The 21884-nt window shown below is 46.4% G+C and overlaps 1 protein-coding gene across 5 annotated transcripts in view; it reads left to right on the forward strand.

Annotated features, from left to right (window-relative positions):
- NF1 (neurofibromin 1) overlaps positions 1 to 21884 on the forward strand; it is a 93987-nt gene that overhangs the window by 12962 nt on the left and 59141 nt on the right. For 2 of the 5 annotated variants that reach the window (XM_068154925.1, XM_068154927.1), the window contains exons 5-29: positions 2344 to 2450; positions 2681 to 2748; positions 2974 to 3049; positions 3543 to 3700; positions 4765 to 4938; positions 5104 to 5226; positions 5537 to 5611; positions 6513 to 6644; positions 7542 to 7586; positions 9121 to 9255; positions 9811 to 9924; positions 11207 to 11286; positions 12651 to 12774; positions 14258 to 14401; positions 14903 to 15149; positions 15792 to 15865; positions 15977 to 16060; positions 16583 to 17023; positions 17447 to 17586; positions 18068 to 18190; positions 18862 to 18945; positions 19516 to 19632; positions 20203 to 20384; positions 20490 to 20701; positions 21313 to 21474. In XM_068154925.1, coding sequence (XP_068011026.1) covers positions 2344 to 2450; positions 2681 to 2748; positions 2974 to 3049; positions 3543 to 3700; positions 4765 to 4938; positions 5104 to 5226; positions 5537 to 5611; positions 6513 to 6644; positions 7542 to 7586; positions 9121 to 9255; positions 9811 to 9924; positions 11207 to 11286; positions 12651 to 12774; positions 14258 to 14401; positions 14903 to 15149; positions 15792 to 15865; positions 15977 to 16060; positions 16583 to 17023; positions 17447 to 17586; positions 18068 to 18190; positions 18862 to 18945; positions 19516 to 19632; positions 20203 to 20384; positions 20490 to 20701; positions 21313 to 21474 — 3421 coding nt within the window. The remainder of the gene's footprint in view (positions 1 to 2343; positions 2451 to 2680; positions 2749 to 2973; positions 3050 to 3542; positions 3701 to 4764; positions 4939 to 5103; positions 5227 to 5536; positions 5612 to 6512; positions 6645 to 7541; positions 7587 to 9120; positions 9256 to 9810; positions 9925 to 11206; positions 11287 to 12650; positions 12775 to 14257; positions 14402 to 14902; positions 15150 to 15791; positions 15866 to 15976; positions 16061 to 16582; positions 17024 to 17446; positions 17587 to 18067; positions 18191 to 18861; positions 18946 to 19515; positions 19633 to 20202; positions 20385 to 20489; positions 20702 to 21312; positions 21475 to 21884) is intronic. The other 3 variants (XM_068154926.1, XM_068154929.1, XM_068154930.1) reach the window with 2 other exon arrangements.

Raw genomic sequence — 21884 nt, forward strand, 5'->3', positions numbered from 1 at the left:
ACAGGTTGCCCAGGGAAGTGGTGGCAGCCTTATCCCTGGAGGTTTTAAAACCCAGGCTGGATGTGGCTGTGAGCAACCTGCTGTGGTGTGAGGTGTCCCTGCCCATGTCAGGGGGGTTGGGACTCGATGATCCTTGAGGTCCCTTCCAACCCTGACAATTCTGTGGTTCCAGTCTGTCTCCTTTCAGGAACATCCTCTGTTTGAAAGCTGTTTCACATGATAGCTCTCAAGTGAAACTCCCTCTACCTTTCAAACTTTTCCTTGAGTTTCAGGGTACAGAATGACCCCATTTCACATCCCTGCTAGGGTATTGCCAGCATGTTTGCTGTGAGCTGCATTTATTGCTTCTTTTGTAGTCTGCTTTTATAAGTACAGATGCTGTTGTAGGGTGAAAGGAAAGGTAACTCAGCTGAGTAAGTCGAGTAAGTTCTTGTGAGGGCAAGGTGCTTTGGGAGAAGAAGGCTGCTGAAGGTGATGGGCTGCATCCATTTACTTAAGGGTTTAGAAGGCAGAATCTCTGCTTGTCTGCAGCTCAGTTGCAGCCCCAAGCCTCCCTGATTTTTTCTGCTTGAAGGCTTTCATGTTAAAACCATCTTATGCCTGAAGGGGACAGAAGAGCTGAACTGTTTGTTAGTTGTTGGAAAAGACCTTTTTGTCTTCTGAGTTTCACAGCACATCTACTGTAAAAATAACTCTTTCCTGCTGTCCTGAGTGATAGAAGTCAGAGGTCCAAAGTTTCCATCTATTCTTTGCTCTTTTTGCCTTGTTCCAGATACTTCTGATGTGTCAGTGTTTGCCAGGCCAGTGGACTTGTGCATTAAGCTTTGTATTACTGAAATACTTGGATATTTTCTGGGAGTTCTGGAAGTAGCTTAGCTCATATCACACAATGTTACAGCTGGCATCAGCCTTGATTGATTAGAGGGGGAGCTTGGGCAGCCTTCCGTGGTCACAGAGCGATGAATGTGCCAACTGAACTGAAGCAATGCTCTGTGTGTGTGTGTGTATTCCTTAGACTGGAAACCCAGCTCCTCCCCAACATTGTGCTGAATCTCTGCATTATGGAGAGAAATCCAGCATTATTTAGTAGTTTGAAATGGAAAAGCTCTTTTCCCAACCTTTCCAGAGCCTTTAATAACTTGTGTTTCAAGAGCATAGGCTTGGCAGCTGGCATGGAGGATGTGGTTTTGGTTCAGGAGCTTGGTTGTGCCTTGTTGCTTATGGAGCTGCAGACAATTTCTTTTGCTCCCTTTATAGGAGGGATCCTTTTCTCAGTTGAAGTTTTCTAACAGTCTTTGAATCTCATCCATGGAGCTATATTTGTTTGTGTGTCTGTAGCAAGGTTTAGTTGTCAAGCTCCAAAGCCCTTCTTCCCACCCATCTGAGCTGCTTTTCCCCAACCTGTTTCACCTCAGGATCCTTGTCCAGAAACAGTTAAACGTTTGACCAGTCGTTGCTGATCTCCACAGGGGTCAGCTTGCCGACAGTTAGCATTGCTGATCCTTTGACCTGTGCTTCCTGTTGAGGCATATTTCTGGGCCTTCCACAGCAGCTGGGGGATTTTTGGCACGAAAAGCACAGCAGTGGGGACCTTCCCATTCCCAGAGAGGGCTGTTAAGTTTCCCTGGCGTGGAAGAAATGTAGAACTGCTTTTGTGTGTAGTACTAGAAATCACATTCCACGTCTAAAAGACATCTGTAGCTTTGGAACAAGGCATGGCAGCCCTTCATTTGTGGGAACATATGATTTAGCCATTAGTGGCTTAGTGTCTGATGAGATGCTTAGCAAATCATCTAATGCAAAAGTGTGAAGAGATTGCAGTGTGTTGAAACTGATGTGATTGAGCTTCACCCTCTTACTTCAGGCCAGAAAACAGGGAACTGCCAAAGAGCAAGAGCAGCTCACTGCAGTGATGCTGAGCCCCATCAGGCACTGCTTTACTCTTGGAAGAAGTAGCTGGGGCAAGGCTTGCTGCTAAGGAGCAGTAGTCTGAAGGTGTCCTGGCTCCAGGAATTGAACATTTAGCTGAGAAGATGACAAGATTAGTGCTGCAGTGTAGCGGATGTAGGCCAATCTTGGGTGTAAACAGAGCAGCAGCAGATGGTGTTGGTGTCTGGTAGGACTCATCATTGATATTTCTAGCCCCATGGAGTAAGGCTTAATATTAACTCTTAATCATCATGCAAGATCCATCTTTCATTTCTGAACCTGGTTGTCTGAGGAGATTGAATTGAGTGACCAGATGATGCTCCCCTGCCAATCAGCTGTATGGGATCACAGGTCTGTGTTCATACATGCCCGACATCACCTGATCCAAAGTGAGCTTCCTTTGCATGTTTTCAGGTTGCAGGAGCTGACTGTTTGCTCAGAAGATAATGCTGATGTCCATGACATTGAGCTTTTGCAGTACATCAGTGTGGATTGTTCCAAGCTAAAGCGACTCTTGCAAGGTATGGTCTGAAGTCTGTGTGTTTGAGCACGGCTAGCTGGAGCTGACACAGTGCTACTGATATCTTCTGCTGGCTTGTGCTCCAAACAGCCATAGGTTTGCCAAAAATCCTGAAGTAGCATGAAGACATTTGTTTCAAAAGTGCTTTTCACTTGGAGTGTCTTTTCTGATCTGTGTTGCTGCTCAGAACCAGCTTTGTTTTCTAAATGCAGAAATGTTTTGCCTTTGCAGAGACTGTATTCAAGTTCAAAGCCCTGAAGAAAGTAGCTCAGTTAGCTGTTATCAACAGTCTTGAAAAGGTAACTATCTGAGTATTGTATCTTCTGTTCCATTGCTTATGTGCAGACTTACTCAAACTCAGGGCTAGTTGCATTCAGTAATTGGCTGTAAAGCAGAAGTTGGTGAATCCCTGTGCACTCCTGTCTGCAGTTGGAGGGAAATGCAAAATCTCTTTAGAGTTGAATGTGTAACTCAAACAATCCTGTCAAGCTCTGGCATGTAAAGATGTTTTGCATTATCTGCAGGCCTTTTGGAACTGGGTGGAAAACTATCCTGATGAATTCACAAAGCTCTATCAAACCCCACAGACTGACATGGCTGGTAAGGCATGACAACAAAGTGTTCAAAAGCTGCTTTCTCAGACACCCCCAACTTCCCCTGCATTCTGTGTCCTCTTGGCTTCTTGTCCAGCCTGCAAACAAGAAGCAAATCTGTCAGCCTTAGTCAGGGCAGGCAAGGATGTGTTGCTACCTCTCTTCTCTCCTGCTGCATTTTGTGGTTTGCAGCACAGAGAAATAAAACCCCAAAGATGGAAGCTATTTAGGTATATATTTTGCATCTTTATACAGGAGGAAAACGTAAGGATAGCATCAGCTGTGTTTGTCTGTAGGCCAAGAGAGGAGAGTTTATATTTTGCAGCTAAACCATGCCTTCAACTGGCTTGAGAGCATCTTATCCCCAGTAGCATTCCCCTGATGTGTACAACAGAACTTTTCTCTGTGTAGGTGGAGCTGTCTGTCCCCTCTTTAATAACTCTTCTTTACCTTTTCCATCCTGAAAATGGGTATTGAACTTGGGGTTCTGTTTTATGCAGACTGTGCTGAGAAGTTGTTTGACCTAGTGGATGGCTTTGCTGAAAGCACAAAACGTAAGGCAGCAGTCTGGCCACTGCAAATCATCCTGCTGGTCCTGTGCCCAGAGATAATCCAAGATATAGCAAAGGATGTGGTAGAGGAAACGAAAATGAACAAGGTAAGAGGTGGAAAGTATCCAGAGGGACCCTAGCTGCTGGATTCCTTTGATTCTGAGGTTTTGGTAGTGACTGTTGTTGTCCCTGCTCCCTCTCAGGGAGCTCACAGCCTGGTTCCACGTGTCTATCTCTTTATCCAGCTCCCTCATTTTCCTTAGCCTATCCACTTCCATTCTCAGCTCTACCACCAGGCTGTGCAAACAGTCCACCTACTGTCATCTCCCACAGCCCTTGGCCCTGATTCCAGCTGCTTCCAGAGGGAGGCTGTGGCACTGCCTGCAGCCAGAGCCTGGACAGCTGCGTGTTCTGGGGGCAGCTCGGTCTGAGCCGATGCATCCTTTGCAGCAAGTGCAGAGGAGGATGTGCCCTTTCTGCAAGTGGGCACCATGGTTGAGCTTCCCCAGTGCTGCTGAGCTTGCTGGCTTGCCTTTGGGCTGGGAGAGAGCTCTTGCTCTGCCTGTACCAACTACCCCCTCTAGCTCAGTCCAGCTTTGATCCAGCACTCAGCCCTTGGCGGTGCTGCTTTGGAGACATCTCCTCGACCACTGTGCACAGGCTGGCTGCAGCCTGCCAGCAGTGTGGGGTTCTCCCTAGGCATGTGATCTTTCACTCTCAATAATTCATACAGACAGCATGTCCCCAACAACAGTCCCAGAACTTGGAGATGTGAATCCCAGGGTTGTGATCTCTGCTGCCTCCACCAGCAGCACCAAACCTGGCACTGCTTCTGGCTGGCTGTGTTACTTCCTTCTGGGGCGTGTGTGCTCTGTGCTCCACAACTGCATTACCTGGGGCAAGTGCTGAGCTGGATGTGGCTGCTGGTTGAGGGTGACCAACCATCTCTCTTGTGCCATTCTGATGGCCCTAGCTCATTCAGAATGGATGTCTTAACAAACACAGTGTTTCTCCAGAGTGCTGCATCCAGCTGGGTTTTGCAATCCCAATAGCCATGATTTCTGCTCAGAAATTGCAGTGTTATTTGATTTTTAATATTGAGGGATCTAAAAACCCCTGATCACAGATTACCATAGTTCTGAATAGGACTCTTCTGATCTGAATTCTGCAGAAACTGTTCCTGGACAATCTCAGGAAGGCTCTTGCAGGCCACGGTGGGAGCAGACAGCTGACCGAAAGTGCTGCTATTGCTTGTGTTAAACTGTGCAAAGCATCGACCTACATCAACTGGGAAGATAACTCTGTCATTTTCCTTCTGGTGCAGTCCATGGTAGTAGATCTAAAGGTAAAAGTCCCTCTGTCCTAATTGCAATGGAGAAATTGGGGTTTGAAAGCACTGCAGTAAGCTTTGAATTCCTCCTTCATTAACTACTGCAGTAGTTTTCAGTGGAAAGCAGAGAAGGGGATGCTTGGTGTCTGATTATGTGTTTGTCTCTTTTGCCATGCACAGAATTTGCTGTTTAATCCAAGCAAACCTTTTTCAAGAGGCAATCAGAATGCAGATGTTGACCTCATGATCGACTGCTTAGTTTCCTGCTTCCGCATAAACCCTCACAACAACCAACACTTCAAGGTGAGAGCATTGCTTGTGGGTAAGTCGTTCCCCACATGCTATTGATGACCTGTGAGTTATAAAAGGTAGGCTAACAGTAGCTGGAAGCTCATAATAAATCCCCCTGTAGAAATATCCCTTAGTGAGAAATCCCTGCATGATTTTTATAGACCTTGTCTTAGCCGATCAGACTTCTCTTGTGTTTAGACTGGACAGCTTTGCTGGGTTAATGAAAAGGCTCTGGTATGTTCTTCAGCGTGATAAGAGAGATGGCAAAGACAAAGATGTTCCTAAGTGTGCTTTATGGTTGGTTTGTTTGTTTTTCCTGTAGATCTGCTTGGCACAGAATTCCCCATCAACATTTCATTACGTGCTGGTAAATTCGCTCCACCGAATAATCACAAATGTAAGTTCTGAAAGTATTTAGTCAGCCCAGCAACCTGTGGCTTCTGTTCAGATCAGTATCTGCTTAGTAAATACAATCTGAACAGCAGATCGACTCTTCTTGCCTGTGTTCCTGCAACAAGAGTTGCTTACTCATCAGGAAGGAAACACAAATCCTTGTGCACACTGTCCACTAGTTGGATTCCCAGCAGTGCTCCTGTTGGAGATGGTTGAGTCACCAGCCCTGGGTGTGTTTAAAAGCCTTGTAGGTGTGGTCCTTGGGGATATGGTTTAGTGGTGGACTTGGTAGAGCAGGGTTAGTGGTGGGACTTGATGATCTAGGGAGGTCTTAGAGCAGCCTTCCAGTATCTGAAGGGGGCTATGAGAAAGCTGGGAGGGGACTTTTTACAAGGGTTTGTAGGGATAGGATGAGAGGGAATGGATTGAAGCTTGGGGAGGAGAGAGTTAAACTGGGTATTAGGAAGAAATTCTGTACAGTGTGGGTGGGGGGACACTGGAACAGGTTGCTTAGGGAGGCTGTGGATGCCTCCTTCCTGGAGGTGTTCAAGGCCAGGCTGGATGAGGCCTTGAGCAGCAGAATCTAGTTGAGAGGTGTCCCTACCCCTGGCAGGGGGAGTGGCACTGGATGATCTTTAAGGTCCCTTCCAACCCAAACCATTCTATGAATCTATGAATCCTAAAGGTCTTTTCCAACCTAAGTGATTCTGTGATTCTGCTACAGCTTGTTCTTATGGTAGGAGCTTTGTGCTGAGAATGCAGAGCCAGCATATCGTTAATGCCACGCAATTCGCTCCTGCTTGGTTCTGACACAGCTGTTGTAACTCAGATGGGTCTGAATAAACCCTCAGCTACCTGGTGTGTTAGCAGCTGAGTGCCTGGGTGTTTCTCTGCTTGCCTTGCAGTCGGCACTGGATTGGTGGCCCAAGATTGATGCAGTTTACTGCCACTCGATGGAGCTGCGCAGCATGTTCAGCGAGACCCTGCACAAAGCCATCCAGGGCTGCGGGGCTCACCCGGCCATCCGCATGACTCCGGTAAGGCTTCGGAAGCAGCTCTGCAAACACAGACCTCCTGTTTCTCCTGTGTCTCCATTCCATCCCAGCTTTTTGATTCATTAACTTTAGACTGGAAACTAGAGGGGGGAAGAACATTGCAATCCAAAAAAGCAACAGAGAGCCCTGCATGCTCTGTAGCCCTTGCAGGTTCTGCTGCGTTGACCGTTCGTAGTCAGTGAGTGACGTGTCTCAGTTTCCATGCTGCTTTTGAACTGCCAACATTGAAGTATTTCTTCTGTAACTGTCCTCTGTGGCTAACTGTTCATTTTAAGCTTTCTTGCTGTGTGAATAGCTAGGTAATGTGTCCCCCCTTCTTTAGACTGAAAAGCAAAAAGCATTGGTGATGTGAAGGTAACTCCTGACAACGGCAATGCTTTGCCCGTGATTGGGCTCGGTGTCTCTTCGCTTGTCTTGCTCACCTTCTGTTGAGCAAGTTGACTGTTTGGTCTTGGTGACAGCAACAAAGTAAAAGATTTTCCAAGCATTGTGAAATAAAAAATAAATAAATTCTTGGTTGTCTTGGACAAAGTTCTGAGCAAGTTCAGATTTGTAGCTCACCAAACACTGCCCTGGAGTTCACGTGCAGCTGCCTTGCCTTTCGCCTGCACTTTCCATTTGTCTCAAGTGAACTCTGTTGGTTGTTTTGGAAGGCCTAAAATGAAACTATTCCTCTTGGGCTCCTCAAATGAAAGCCAGTGACCCACATACCTTTAGCTGAAAGCTACAAGATGTTTAACTTGCTTTTAACTGTATATATTGAATCTGTTGAGAAAATAGCAGGGGTATGGGAATGGCAACTCTGACATTGACTGGTGGTGCTTTGTCTTCTGCTTCTTATTTTCTGTTCTTATTGGCTGCTGTCGCTCTCATGGTCAGATGCCAACCAGTCACTGTTTTGCATGGCAGTGGGCCTCTGTTGCTGTAAGTATGACCCCTCGTAACTACCGCAGAAAAGCCTCTCCTTGCTCGGACTTTTCTGTGCATAGTTACCACTGCAGTCACCTCACCTCATCTGCCAGCATGTTTGACCTGAGGGAGCAGCACTGGAGGAGACCTTCAGCTGCTCTTGGCCATTGCAAGGCACTGATCCCCGTCACAGCCCATTGAGCTCCTTCCCTAGAAGGGAAGGCTTTTTGTTGGTTCTGTTCTTTTCTTTCTGCCCCCTACTTTTCCATCATGCTCTTCCAGAATTTCCCCTCTCTGGTCCTTTTCTAATTTCCAGCCTAAAATTATGTCTGACTTACCCCCATGTGTTCTTGTTCCAGTGTTGTCTGTTAGCTTCCAACTAGCATTTATCCACTTGCTGTATTTGCAGAGAGCAGTTGTGGCCCTGTCTTTGTTTGTTGATAGTCTGTAGTTTGGGTTGTGTGAAGTGAATAAATCACAGAAACAAACCAGAGAGTCCCAGAATGGCTCAGGTTGGAAGGGACCTCAGAGATCTATGGGCAGGGACACCTCTCAACTAGACTCAGCTGCTCAGGGCCTCATCCAGCCTGGCCTTGAACACTCCCAGAGAAGAGGCATCCAGAACCTCCCTGGGTTGCCTATTCCAGAGTCTCACCAGCCTCATCTTCCTAAGATCCAGTCTAGATCAGCTTCTTTTGCCATGTACTTCTTCTCAGAATTCCTTTAACTGTATGGAGCAAACTGAGGCTGAGCACAGAATTAGTTACCTCCAGTCTGGTATCAGTTCCTTGACCAGATGCCTTTTATGTGGTCATACTGTGACCTGGATTCTGTGGTGTGAGCAGCAGAAGTAGAATGTGATACAGTTCACACTGGAGTCCAAATCAGAACACCTTATGTGAGCTCAATACACACCTTCAAACATCCTCCATTTCCCATAGGGAGGTTGACTGCTACAGGAGAGCTTCACTGGTTCTCAGGTGAAGCCAGAGTATTAGGGGGTTTTGGATTCTGTTTAAGCAATGCTCTTTATATATTGGGAAAACCTAAAGGTTCTCCTTTTCAGAGGCTGTAGAGATGAAAAAGGCATCATCTGGACTGGGATCCTGACAGAAACCAAAGTGAATAGTTTGATTTTTGGGAACAAGGTCCCTGCTCTCTCACCTGCTCAAGCTTACCTGCAAACATTTCTTACTGTTTCTTTCTGAGACCAGAGCAAATCCCTGTACATTCTTGGGGGCTCTTTTATCCATTCTTCTTCTGCTACAATTTGTCTTGAGCAGAAATCTTTCCCTGTGTCCACATGCAGCTCACTTAATTCTTAAGGAGGCTTTAAAGATAGAATAAAGAGATAGATAGCTCCTGTGTGTGTCAAAAGGAATTTTAAAGTAGAAGGCTATGTGGCTGTGCTTGAGTGGATTTTATGTGCTTTGAAACTTACCAATGAGTGACAAACTATAAAAGCAATGCACTTTGTAAGATGTTTAGTTGTAGCTACTGTGTAGACTGCCTCACTGACTATGACTCTGATTTCTTTTCCTTCCATCAGAGTCTTACATTTAAGGAGAAAATGACAAGCCTTAAATTTAAAGAAAAACCTACTGATTTGGAAACCAGAAGCTACAAGTTCCTGCTGTTGTCCCTGGTGAAGCTGATCCATGCTGATCCAAAGCTGCTGCTGTGTGTAAGTGTACAGAATGACAGAATCCTATCATGCTGTTCATCTCTTGGAGAATTTCCCTGGGAAGCTACTGAATGAATGACAATTAACAATGCAAACCTGGCTTCTAGGGTAATTCCCTCCTCATTCTTTTCTCTGGTGATGAAGCTTCTGTGCTTCCAAAGGAAAAAGCAAAAGAAACTGCAAGGAATTTTGCAGAACCAGAGTAAAAGAATGCAAGGGAGCACAGAGCTCTGTAGCTCTGGAGGAGGAGAGTGGAACAGAACAAGAAGTAAATTAAAGTAAGGGGTGTAGGGGAAATTCGTCATGGTTTCAATGACTAGAAAGAGAAATGCAGCCTGGGAGCTTCCATTTTCTCAGGCCTGGTTATTGTGTAACTGAACTTTGACAGAATTCAAGTACTTTGATGGTATGCATTAAATAAAACCCCTCACTATTCTCTTAAAGACCCAGAAATCCACCTGGTGTGGTTGCAGGGACACTGCTGTGTGGGTCAGTGACGTGGTCAGTCATTAAAAAGTGTTACAACTTGAATTTGCTTTCCTCTTTGCTGTTCAGAATCCCAGGAAGCAAGGGCCTGAGACCCAAGGCAGCACGGCTGAGCTGATTACAGGCCTCGTCCAGCTCGTCCCCCAGTCCAGCATGCCAGACATAGCACAGGAAGCCATGGAGGTAAGGGCCACGAGGGGAGTGCACAGACAGATCAAGGCTTTTGGCCAATATTGGTTAGCTCTGAAGCTCTGTGTTTCAGAGGTTGTTCTCTGTTGATCTCCTTCTAAATGTCTCCTGCACTGCAACTTCTACAGGAGAGGCCTAGAGGAAAATTTGAGAAAGCCATTCCTGCCTGCCTCTTGTATGGCTTGGTCATCCCTGCTGTGATCCAATACAGCCTGAGAGCTCCTCTGTTCCAGCTTCTCTTTGTGCATAATGGAACAGAAAGATTGGATCATTATGTTTTACCTCCCTGGTGCCAGTTTTACAGCAACAGTTGAATTTCAGTAGTGCAACGAAGGTTTCTTTGTTCAACCTTGCCTCAGCAGGAGTTGCCACAAGCAGTGTCCAGTATCCTGCTACCCATTCCTAGAGCAAATCCCTATTTCTTGATAGCTTAATGGTACAATTTAGGACTATTTCTTGTATAAGAATAATCCTTTTCAGCCTGAAAGTCCCTGGGGAGGTTTCTGTTGGGCAGTAACATCCTTATGGTCATTTACAGGCATGCAGAGATTGCAAAGCTTTGGCCATTATGTAATTGAACGTTCAGTCCTGATTGGGTACTGAGCTTGATCCCTAATCTACCTGATTAGTGGTTTGACAGCTGCAGATTGGCTTTTCATGTCTGGTTTTGATTAGCAGGTTAGTAAAAAGCTCTGGAGTGCTTGTTGAAGCAGTTTGAAATAAGCACTGAAGTGTTGCTGGAGCATACTATGGGCTGTATTTCCCCTCGAGCAAACATTTCTTTGCCTGCATATTGAGCAGCCCCAAGGGGATGTAAGAGGAGAGAGTTTTGTTTATTCTAGTTGCTTGATATAATTAGGGATAAACCACTTCAATCATTTTCTGTTGGTTTGTAGCCTTGGACCAGTTGAATTTTTATCAGCAGTTTGTCTGCAGGATGGGTGGCAGTCATCATTGTGTTTGCAGCTGGACATGCCAGCAAAGCCAAACTTATTCTTTACAAGCATTGGGTCTGTGTGTCTAGGAAGGGTTTGTGTGGGAGCAGAAGGGGAAAACCTCTAGGTTTGGATTGCAGAAATGTAATAGAGGCTAAAGTGAAATACTTTTGACAGGTACCAGCAATGAACTTCTGTTCTTCTACATAAGATTCTCTTCGTGATTGTTTTTGGTGGGTTTAAAGCAGTGCCACTCCTCTGTGCTTGCACCTTTTCCTCTGTATAAATGGGCTCTGGACATTTCTGCCTCGAGGTGAAACTCTCCTTTGTTTTGTGTTTAGGCCTTGCTAGTTCTTCACCAGTTAGACAGCATTGACTTGTGGAATCCTGATGCACCTATAGAAACCTTCTGGGAAATTAGGTATGGAAGTTAACTCTTGTAAATGGGAGCAGCATCTGGTTTGGTTTGTCTTCTCTTTTGGAAGAGCTGTGAGTGTTTGGGGACAGCTGTGGGACACTGGCATGAATCTGCAGTCAGAAGTGGTTTGTGTGTTCATGGAAACTTCTTCTCTTCCTTACACTACATGAATTTAACAACTCTAACATTTTGCTTGCTTAGTGACTCTCTTCAGCCTGATGTTAAGGTGTAGAAAGGATAATTAGTTGGAAAAGTTAAGAGACCTTTCCACCTCTTTCAAATGTTTTCTGCCTTTGAAAAGTCTGTTTTATCCTTTTGGGACTGGGGGAGGGCAATGCCAAGCAGCTCTAGAAGCATGGATTTGCTAATCTTGACTCTGGAGCCCTCAGCAAAAGGAGGTAGCAGTTTGTCCTGACCTGTAATCTCTGTTTGTCCTTCTGTGTATTTAAAGAACCTGAGAAGTTACCTTGCCCTTTGTAGCCTCACAGCAGCTGTTGCAGTTGGCATCTTGCAGGATCTTAAGAGAAATGAAATTCCAAAGTAGTCAAAATTACCCAGAGCCCTGCCATCCTGTGCTGCTCTGAACATCCTAAAGCAGCAAAGCAGGATCCCTACACCCAGAGTTGTAAGAATTGCCTGAGCTAAATCATTTCCAAAAGTCCCATTTGGTGATCTGAATTGGTGCTGATGCTTGCAAGGGAACAGCAGGCTAGGAGGAACACTTCCCAGCATCAGCAAACTGGCTGTGACTGCTGACTAGCTCAAGGGGCTTGTTCTGGGATAGGTTTGGGGCTGAGCCCTGCCTAGCTGGGCAGTAGTAGTAACTGAAAGTCATGACTGCAATTTTGGTGGTAGAAATGAGCTTGTGGTCTGTTCGGGCTGGGGGGAAGACCCATTACAATGGACACTAATTTGGACCCTTTGGCAGTTTTAACAGAGAGTGTGAGGCCTGAATGGATATGAAGAAGGAACATCCCTAGATGTGTTCCTTCCAGAACAGAGTTGAGACACGTTGTCAGAGCAGTGTAGGTAATCTTGTACTGCCCCTGTCTGTGCTGTATCTGTTCTGTGGATAAATGGAGGACTTCTGAATGGACAGCCCTGGAGTCTGCACTTCTAACAAGTACCCAAGCTGCTTGACTTCCTCTAGGGAGCTGAAAGGGCCAGCTGGGCGGTGGGAAGGGTCAGAGGGGAGCTTGGCATTTCAAATGCACACCTATCTTCTGTCTCTTACACATCTGAAAGGTGATGGCAGTGTATGTGTAGGCCATTCTTGCTGTTGCCTACTTCTGTGTGAAATGTAGTCATAGCTTCAGCAGCGTGCTGGCTGGGTTCGAAAGCTAATGCTGGGTTTCATTTTGCTGCAGTTCACAAATGCTTTTTTATATCTGCAAGAAACTCACTAGTCATCAGATGCTCAGCAGTACAGAGATCCTCAAGTGGCTGCGAGAGATTCTCATCTGTAGGAATAAATTTCTGCTGAAGAACAAAGTAAGTAAAGCTTCACATCTGGCTGCAGGCAGTGCAGGTGAACTCCTGGCTGCTAGGAGCAGGGAATGCACTGCCCTCACTTGTGTCACTCCCTTTATTTACCAGGTTACTCTTAATGACTGCAAGCGGTTTAATAGCTCCACCTACGCTTTTCTTCCTCCTTCCCTGCTGAGAGGTGGTGCTTTGTGAGGCACCCTCCACCAGAGCTGTTAACCAAAGTCAGGTTTAGGATTGATTGATTTTTAGCTTTTCATTCTTATTATGACTTTTTTCTCACTTGAGCTACACAGATTGCTTTACTTGCCTGGAAAATGTATGTTTTGCAGAAACCTGGTGCCTGGTACCTATTTGCCTAATGCAAAGGGAAATAGTCCACAAGGTGAGAACAAGGGCAAGTTAGTTATGATGAAATATAAGTCTTCATGGATGAAATCAACATCTCTTTTTCAATCTCATGTTTGTGTGAGTCCTAGAACCCTGACTTCCTTCCTTCTGACAATCACAACAGGCTTTTCCCAAGCCAACACACACTAAGCTGCTAAGCTGCTAGAATTAAACCCAGGCTTGCTGTGTTACTTTTTGAATTAAAGATCTGTTAGGGAAACCAGAGGGTTCCTGGGGTTTCTCTCTGACCTGGAAGTAGCTGTGCTAATGTGAGGAGGATGCTGCTATTTGTGTACTTTGCAGCATGCTTTAAAAGTCCTCTCTTAGCAGGAGGATTTTTACCTTTAAGTGACTTTTCTTTCTCTTCTCCCTTTATCCTTGGTGGCTCTGTCACTGATGGACACTACTTTCTGTCTGTGGTGATGCTCACTAGTAGGCTTTTTCCTGTGGTGTCTCCAGTTTACTGTGTCTGTCAAGCAGAATCTCAGGTGCTGCAGCTGAGGGCTTGAGGCATTCTGGCTTGCTCTGAATTCAGGGAGACTTTGACATTTGGCCTCTCAGTGGCAATCAGCTGTCCTTCAAGTAGAGACTGTGCTAAATGTCCATCTCCTTCCTCTTCAGAAGAAGTTTGTTACTGTTAAAAATCTGCTTCCTCTTAGTGCTTAGAGGATGTTCATTAATATCAGGATTGGAAACAGAGTTATTATTAGAGCTCTGTTTCACAAGCCCAGTTCCTGCTTTTCTGATCAGATATGGAGAATTCAATGTGCACTGCTCCTGAGCTTGGCTTATTTAGGCTTAATTACATCTAAATTAGGATTATATTTATGGTAGTAAGTAAGTAGCCAAGATGCCTATAGGGCTTTCAGGAGGAAAAGGCATCATTTTGTACTTGCCTAGAGGTGATGGCTTTTGAAGGTGACTGCAGATAATGTCTGAAGGGGAGATGTCTAAGCCACCATTACTATGGATACCTTTAGAAAGCCCTGGGAGCACCAGTATGGAAAACACTGTGGAAATGGCAACAAGTAAATGCTGGAGAGCTTTTTACCTTCCTGAAATCTATCCTAGTTGTTCTTTTTCTTCCCCCTGCTTCCAGCAATCAGACAGGAGTTCCTGCCACTTCCTCTTCCTTTATGATGTCTCTGGAGGTGGAACCAGTCAGATTTCTCTTGACCATGAAGAGATGATCCGCTGTGCCCCAGGAGCTACCCTCAGGAAAGGGAAAGGGAATTCTTCCATGGTGTGTAATAGCTATAATAATAATAATGCTTTTTAACAGTTGGAGAGGAAAAACTGTGTGCAAGTAGAAATGAAATGATACTTTGAGAGGCCTTCCTGAAGAAATGAATCATTTCTGAGGAGGGAAAGACCTCTCTGTCCTTCCTCACGTTTGTATCTGGTGCTTCAGGCTTTAAAAAGTCAAGCTATTTTAAGTCAAAAAGTTGGAGACTCTTTTTTCCTAGGCTTGGAGACAGCCTCCCCACACATTAGGCTGTTACAATTAAATCTGAAACCTTCCTTTTAAAGCATCAGCTGCAGCTTGAATGTGCCATGAAAGGAGCAGACTCTTAGCCACCGTGTTGGTGGCACAGCACATAAGAGCTCCGAGCTTGGTCAGGGTTACTCATTCCTGCTGGAGTCAAAGCAGTTTTAGAGGCCATTTGGGACTGAGGCTGAGTTTTAGTCACCTTGCCATATTCCTGGGCAATATTAGCAGCTGTGGAATTCTCTGTTTCCCAAGGAGAGCACAGCAGGGTGCAGTGGGACGCCCATTTGCCGCCAAGCACAGACTAAGCTGGAGGTTGCCCTGTACATGTTCCTGTGGAGCCCGGACATCGAGGCGGTGCTGGTGGCCATGTCCTGTTTCCGTCACCTCTGCGAGGAGGCAGATATCAGATGTGGAGTTGATGAAGTCTCAGTGCATAACTTCTTGCCAAACTACAACACTTTCATGGAGTTTGCCTCTGTTAGCAATATGATGTCAACAGGTAAGAGTCACCACCCTGCACGATACCTTTCTGCACTCTCCTTTGTGTCCAGGTTCTTTCAACAGGTTGAGAGCTTTGATTTGATGCTGCTCCAGCTAACACTGGAACATCTCCCCTGTGAAGAAAGGCTGAGAGACCTGGGGCTACTTAGTCTTGAGAATGCTGAGAGGGCATCTGACCAATGTCTATAAATATCTGAGGGCTGGGAGTCAGAGTGAAGGTGCCAGGCTCTTGGTGGTGCCCTGTGATAGCAGAAGGAACAAGTGGTATGAACTGGAACCCAGGAAGTTCCACCTCAGTGGGAAGAGACAATTCTTTACTGTGAGGGTGCTGGAGCAGGCTGCTGGAGCAGTTTTCAAAGCCCACCTGGGTGTGTTCCTGTGTGACCTGCCTGGATGATCTCCAGAGGTCCCTTCCAGCCCCTAGCATTCTGTGACTGATTCTGTGGGAACTGCCAAGGGGAGTAGGGAATTGAGGTGACTGAGTTCATGAGGATTCTGAAGTGGAGCAAGAAGAATCCTTCTCTAAACACTTGAAGAGGCTGTGTTCCTCTGTGAATTCTAATAATGACGTTCAAAGAGCTGATGTTTGATGCAGGTGGGTCTCCAAAGCCCTGGTTCAGTGTGCTGTGCTCCTTTGCAGGGAGAGCAGCTCTTCAGAAGAGAGTGATGGCCTTGCTGAGGCGCATTGAGCACCCAACTGCAGGCAACACAGAGGTCAGTGTCCCTCTGCACCTCTGTGCTCTCTGCCTGTGTGTCTGTTTGCAAACACAAAACACTGTTGCCACAAGAAGTTCTGAAGATAGATCTTGATCTGTCTTGTTTCAGGCCTGGGAGGATACACATGCAAAATGGGAACAAGCTACAAAACTGATCCTCAACTATCCAAAGACCAAAATGGAAGATGGGCAGGTGACTATGAGGGGTTTTTCCCTCCCTTAGAAATTCAGAATGGATTTACATGGATTTATTCAGGGAATGGAATTCTAATCTAGAAAATGAGCTCTGCAGACAGAATTAAGCTCCATGAAAATGTTCCAGAAAAATACTGGTAATTAGTTGTCCATTGTGCTTAGTGAGAGTCCAAGAAGTAATTTGACTTAAATTGCTGTAAGGGAGAGGAAGGCTGAGCTTAAAAATGGAAAAGCAATTGCAAAGAAGAGTGAAGGCTCTGGAGTAGTCTGAAAGGCCTTTCCCTGAGGCTTCTAAACCAGCTGCTGCTGCAGAGCTGGGAGCTGCCTAGACAAGCCCCTTCAGTCCTCTTCAGCCTCGTGTTCTCAGCTGCTCTGACAGCAGTGCCCTGCTGTCACTTTTATCACAGTGAACTAGAAGAGGTGAATCCTAAGCAGCTGCCAAGGCTGGCCCTGAGAGTGGCAGGATGTGTTAGAGCTCTGTTGAACCGGAGAGGTTTCATCTTCAGCTGCTCCTTTGCAGGTTACTGAAAGCCTTCACAAGACAATAGTGAAGAGGAGGATGTCCCACGTCAGCGGGGGGGGCTCCATCGACTTGTCTGACACGGACTCCCTCCAGGAGTGGATCAACATGACAGGGTTCCTGTGTGCCCTCGGAGGGGTCTGCCTGCAGCACCGCAGCAACGCGGGGCTGGCGACCTACAGCCCCCCCATGGGCCCCGTCAGCGAGCGCAAGGGCTCCATGATCTCCATGGTGTCCACGGAGGGCAACGCGGAGACCCCCGTCAGCAAGTTCATCGATCGCCTGCTCACCCTCATGGTCTGCAACCACGAGAAAGTGGGCCTGCAGATAAGGACTAACATCAAAGACCTGGTGGGCCTGGAGCTGAGCCCAGCGCTCTATCCAATGCTCTTTAACAAGCTGAAGAACACCATCAGCAAGTTTTTTGACTCGCAGGGACAGGTAAAGTCTTCATCTGTTCCCTCACCGGTCTGTGCCTTACTAGGAAGGGTCTTTCCCATAGCTAATGACACTGATAGCTGTTAGTGTTCTGCACAGAGGAACTGCAGGCACCTGGGGTTGTCCTTGCACAGCATGCTGCAGCAGGGGTTGTGTCTGTAATTCCAGGCTAGGGATGAACAGAACATGTGCTTGGATTCTCTGTGAACTCTGAGTACAGAGCCTGTGAGAGTGTGCTCAGCAGTGTTACAGCTGGCAGCATTCAAACACATTCCATCTTGGTGTAGGTTGGAAGCCTTTTGGCTAGGTGGTAGCTAGAGAAAGGCTCGTCCATGAGATGTGTGAAATGCTGCAGTGTGTTTGATAAATGCCCTTCCCTTGGTGTTTGTGTGTAAAGAGTTAAGATCAGCAATTTTCTTCCTGTAGGTTTTGTTAACTGAGACCAACACCCAGTTTGTAGAGCAAACCATTGCTATAATGAAGAATTTGCTTGACAATCACACAGAAGGGAGCTCAGAACACCTTGGACAAGCTAGTATTGAGACAATGATGTTAAATCTGGTTAGGTAAGAAATCCTCTTGACCATCCTATACAATGTAAGATGTTTAAGAACTGAGATTCTAGTTTGTGTCTTCTCTGCTTGCATCCTTGGAAAAGCAGCATCTGGCTTTCTGAACCTCCTCCTTATGCTTCTGACAACTTCAGTAATCATGGAGATCATTTATACAGTAGCATCGAGTACCCTGGTGGAGAGTGGCTTCTTCTTTAAGGACCTTCCCATTCCATAGCTCGGCCCTGCTCTCATAACCATTCCTGGTTTCTTCTCTCTACAGTGATGGTAGTGGTTAAAAACCAGCTGAAGGGCAGACTTCTGCTCAGTTTTGTACCAAAAGCAAACTGCTTTGGCCAGAAGGAGTCTGGTAGTCCAGCTGAGCCATTGCAGAAGTCTGCTGGCTCAGTTGGTGTGTGGGTTCCAGCAGGGACTGCTCAGGTGTGTGGGCCCTGGGGCATGAGCCCTGGGTTAATGACTTTGCCTTTCCCCTCAGGTATGTGCGTGTGCTTGGCAATCTGGTCCATGCCATTCAAATCAAGACTAAGCTCTGTCAGTTAGTGGAAGTAATGATGGAGAGGAGAGATGACCTTTCATTTTGCCAAGAAATGAAGTTCAGGTGAGGAGTGCATGCTGGGAAAGTGCCCTGTGGACAAGTGGAGTTCTGTTCAAGACATGATCAAACAAAAGAAACCCAAGCCTGTCTCACATCAATATTCCTGGTACAGGGCTGGGACAAAGATGATCCAAGGGTTGGAGCACCTCTGCTAGGAGGATAGGCTGAGGGAACTGGGGGTGTTTAGCCTGGAGAAAAGAAGGCTCATGGGGGACCTCAGAGCTGCCTTCCAATGCCTGAAGATGTCCTACAGGAAGGCTGCAGAGGGACTTTTCCTGAGGGTGTCTGGAGACAGGCCAAGGGGGAATGGTTTGAAGCTGAGGGAGAGAAGGGTTAGGCTGGAGCTGAGGAAGAATTCTTCAGTGTGAGGGTGGTGAGACTCTGGCACAGGCTGCCCAGGGAGGCTGTGGCTGCCTCCTGCCTGGGGATGTTCAAGGCCAGGCTGGATGAGGTCATGAACAGCCAAGTCTGCTTGAGAGGTGTCCCTGCCTGTGGAGAGGAGGTTGGAGGAGATGTTCTCTGAGGGCCCTTCCAGCCTGAGCCATTTTAGCCATTCTGTGATGTGCTGAATTTGTCCTGTTTAAGAGTGATGTCAGCAGTAACTGAGGGGAGGGCTGTTTAAAAATTCCCAGCCAAGCCCCATGAGGCTCAAGCAATCTCTCTGTGCACTGCAGGAACAAAATGGTGGAGTACTTGACAGACTGGGTTATGGGAACATCTAACCAAGCAACAGATGAGGATGTGAAATGCTTGACAAGGTAGGAAAGAACACTCTGAAACTGTTGGAGTTGCTAATGTTGGGTATCCACAGAGGAGCTGGCTCATGGGGACTTCCTTCAGTGGTAGCAACTGTAAGGAAAAGATGGAAATGGAAACTGAAGTTCTGGTGAGAAGCTCCAGGAGCAGGTTTAATGCCTGCTCTTAACTAACATGGGTCTTGAGGTGGTTTGGGTTTGAATCTAAGAAGTTCATTTGATTCCTTTTAGTACCTTTTCTGCACTAGGATTGAACATTTTATTTGTTAGAGCTCTGTCTTCATGTGATTGATAAGGTCATCAAGCAGTGAAGTGTTGAGTTTTTGCTTAGCTGGGGTTTTGGGTAATGAATTTGGGTTGCAGTTGCTGTCCTGAGGAGATGTGTTGCTTGGAGCTGCACCACAGGATATAACAGCTGCTTCCTTGGGCAAAACCAGAGTCATTTTTTGGTACAGATTCATTTCACCTGCTGTTAAGAAAAGGGACTTGGTACTGGATGGGAAAGTTATCAAGGGGAAGGAGAGCCTGATCCTGCTGGACTGATTCACAGCTCCTTCCAATCTTCTTTTCCAGAGATTTGGACCAAGCAAGCATGGAAGCAGTGGTGTCTCTCCTTGCTGGCCTTCCACTGCAGCCTGAAGAAGGAGATGGTGTTGAGCTGATGGAAGCAAAGTCTCAGCTATTTCTTAAGTAAATAGTGACTTTGACCTCGTTTGCTGTAGCAGGGCTCTCAGCAGGTGCTCCCTGTGACTTTTCTTGCAACCATTTTCTCTTCTAGCAGAGATCATTTTACTATCCAAACAGAGATTCCCTCTCACATCCCATTTGATAAACCTCTGCCTGCTAGCTTTATGGAAACATTTTCACTTAGAGGGCAGCTCTGAAGTGTGGCTTTGTTTCTCTTTAATGCAGCTGGGAGGCATCAGCTTGCTTTGCTACTCTGTTTTCACCCAAGAATATTAAAACCCCTTTCAAGACCTCTGTTGCTTGCTTGGAGCAAATCACAGAATCACACAACATGAGAGGTTGGAAGGGACCTCCAGAGACCTTTGGGTCCAACATCTGCATACAAAATTCAGGGCAGTGCCTTCTGGCTGTTCCAACACCTCTGAAAGCCTGGCCTGGGCTGCAAGGAGGCTGACCTGGGGCAGCTGGGAGGTGTTTTGGAAGCCTCTTTCTCCATTTAATACTGGGTGCAGCCCTGTGCTGACAGCTGCCTTTGCAGAGTGTGTCTGTCTTACCCAACTCCTTTTCCTTTAGGTATTTCACACTGTTCATGAACCTGCTGAATGACTGCAGCGAAGTCGAGGACGACGGCGCGCAGAGCGGCGGCCGGAAGCGGGGGATGTCTCGCCGCCTGGCTTCGCTTCGGCACTGCACCGTGCTGGCCATGTCCAACCTGCTCAACGCCAACGTGGACAGTGGCCTGATGCACTCCATAGGTAAAGCACTCAGAGAGAACTCTGCAGAAATGCATACATGATGAAGACATTGGCATTTGATTTCTTTTTACATCTTCCTTAGTAGTTCTGGGTTTTTTTAATCAGGCTTGGGCTATCATAAAGACCTCCAAACAAGAGCTACGTTTATGGAAGTCCTCACCAAAATTCTGCAGCAGGGGACAGAGTTTGATACCTTAGCAGAAACAGTGCTAGCAGATCGGTTTGAGAGATTGGTGGAGTTGGTTACAATGATGGGTGATCAGGGGGAGCTTCCTATTGCTATGGCTTTAGCCAATGTGGTGCCTTGCTCGCAGTGGGTAAGTTGATTCCTGCATTTATTATTTTCTTTCCTGCCCTGCATTGTTGAAAATATTAAGACTTGAAGTAGGAATGAGTGCAAACATCACAGGTGTAGCAAGAGCCTGCTGAGGAGAGGTTAGAGCCAGGGTTCAGCCTTTCTTAGTGCATGCTTGAGAGGTGTGCTGAGTCTGATTGCCAGAAAGCTTGGTTATAAATGGCCTTTGTCCAGTGAATGTTTAGTGAATGCCTAGGAGCAGTGTCAGGTAGTTACTGGAATGAATGCATCTCTTTGGGCTGCTCACTGCAGACCAAGTGTGCTGTAATGCACAGCTCCTTAGACTTCACCAAGATGAGGTGGGCTTTGCTCTAGCACAGAGCTGCTTGTCTGTCTGGACAAAGCATTGTGGATTTGTGTGGCTGGCTGTCACGAGGCAGACTCTTAGAGCAGCAGTAGCACAGGCAAGGTTTAAAGAGAGTTTGTGATGCTTAGTTTGATATTTACCTGCCAGATTCTGCAGTGAATGTAAAGCTTTAGTACAAACTGCTTGGTGGTTTGTTCCTGACTCTTTGTTTTGTACTCTGTTTGGCTCTCTGCTGGTCAGATTAACCTTTCCCTGCTTCCTTTAAGGACGAGCTAGCTCGTGTCCTGGTCACGCTCTTTGATTCCCGGCACTTGCTCTACCAGCTGCTCTGGAATATGTTTTCCAAAGAAGTTGAGCTGGCAGATTCCATGCAGACTCTCTTCAGAGGGAACAGCCTAGCCAGTAAAATAATGACTTTCTGTTTTAAGGTAGGTGATTTCCTCTGGCTGCTGCAGGCTGCTTCAGTAACAGCAGAACTTTGTTAATCTAAAAGTACAGAACTACAGTCCTGAGAAAGTGGAATGGGTTAACCGGTACAGCATTGCCTCTGGGTCTTGGTTTAAATTGATCTCAGCTCTTCCAGCTAAGTTGAGGGAGCTTTGCTTTTAATGCTTCAGTGTTGGATGAACTAAATGTTGTAGATCTCTTATGCTTATGCCCAGCTAAAAAGTACAAATCCTCCTGGAACTAGGCTTATGCCAAGACTTCCTGACTCAACCAGTTAGGCTTAAGCTTGCAGTTAGTCCTCTTGAAAGCTTCCAAGGCAATAAATGCTTCATCTCACCTGGTTTGTATGTTCTACCTAAGTAATTCTCAGTCATAGTAAGGGTTGTTAAGC

This window comes from Melanerpes formicivorus, unplaced genomic scaffold, assembly GCF_026170545.1.
Source record: "Melanerpes formicivorus ecotype bairdi unplaced genomic scaffold, bMelFor1.0.p_v2 SCAF_29, whole genome shotgun sequence".
Lineage (NCBI taxonomy): Eukaryota > Metazoa > Chordata > Aves > Piciformes > Picidae > Melanerpes > Melanerpes formicivorus.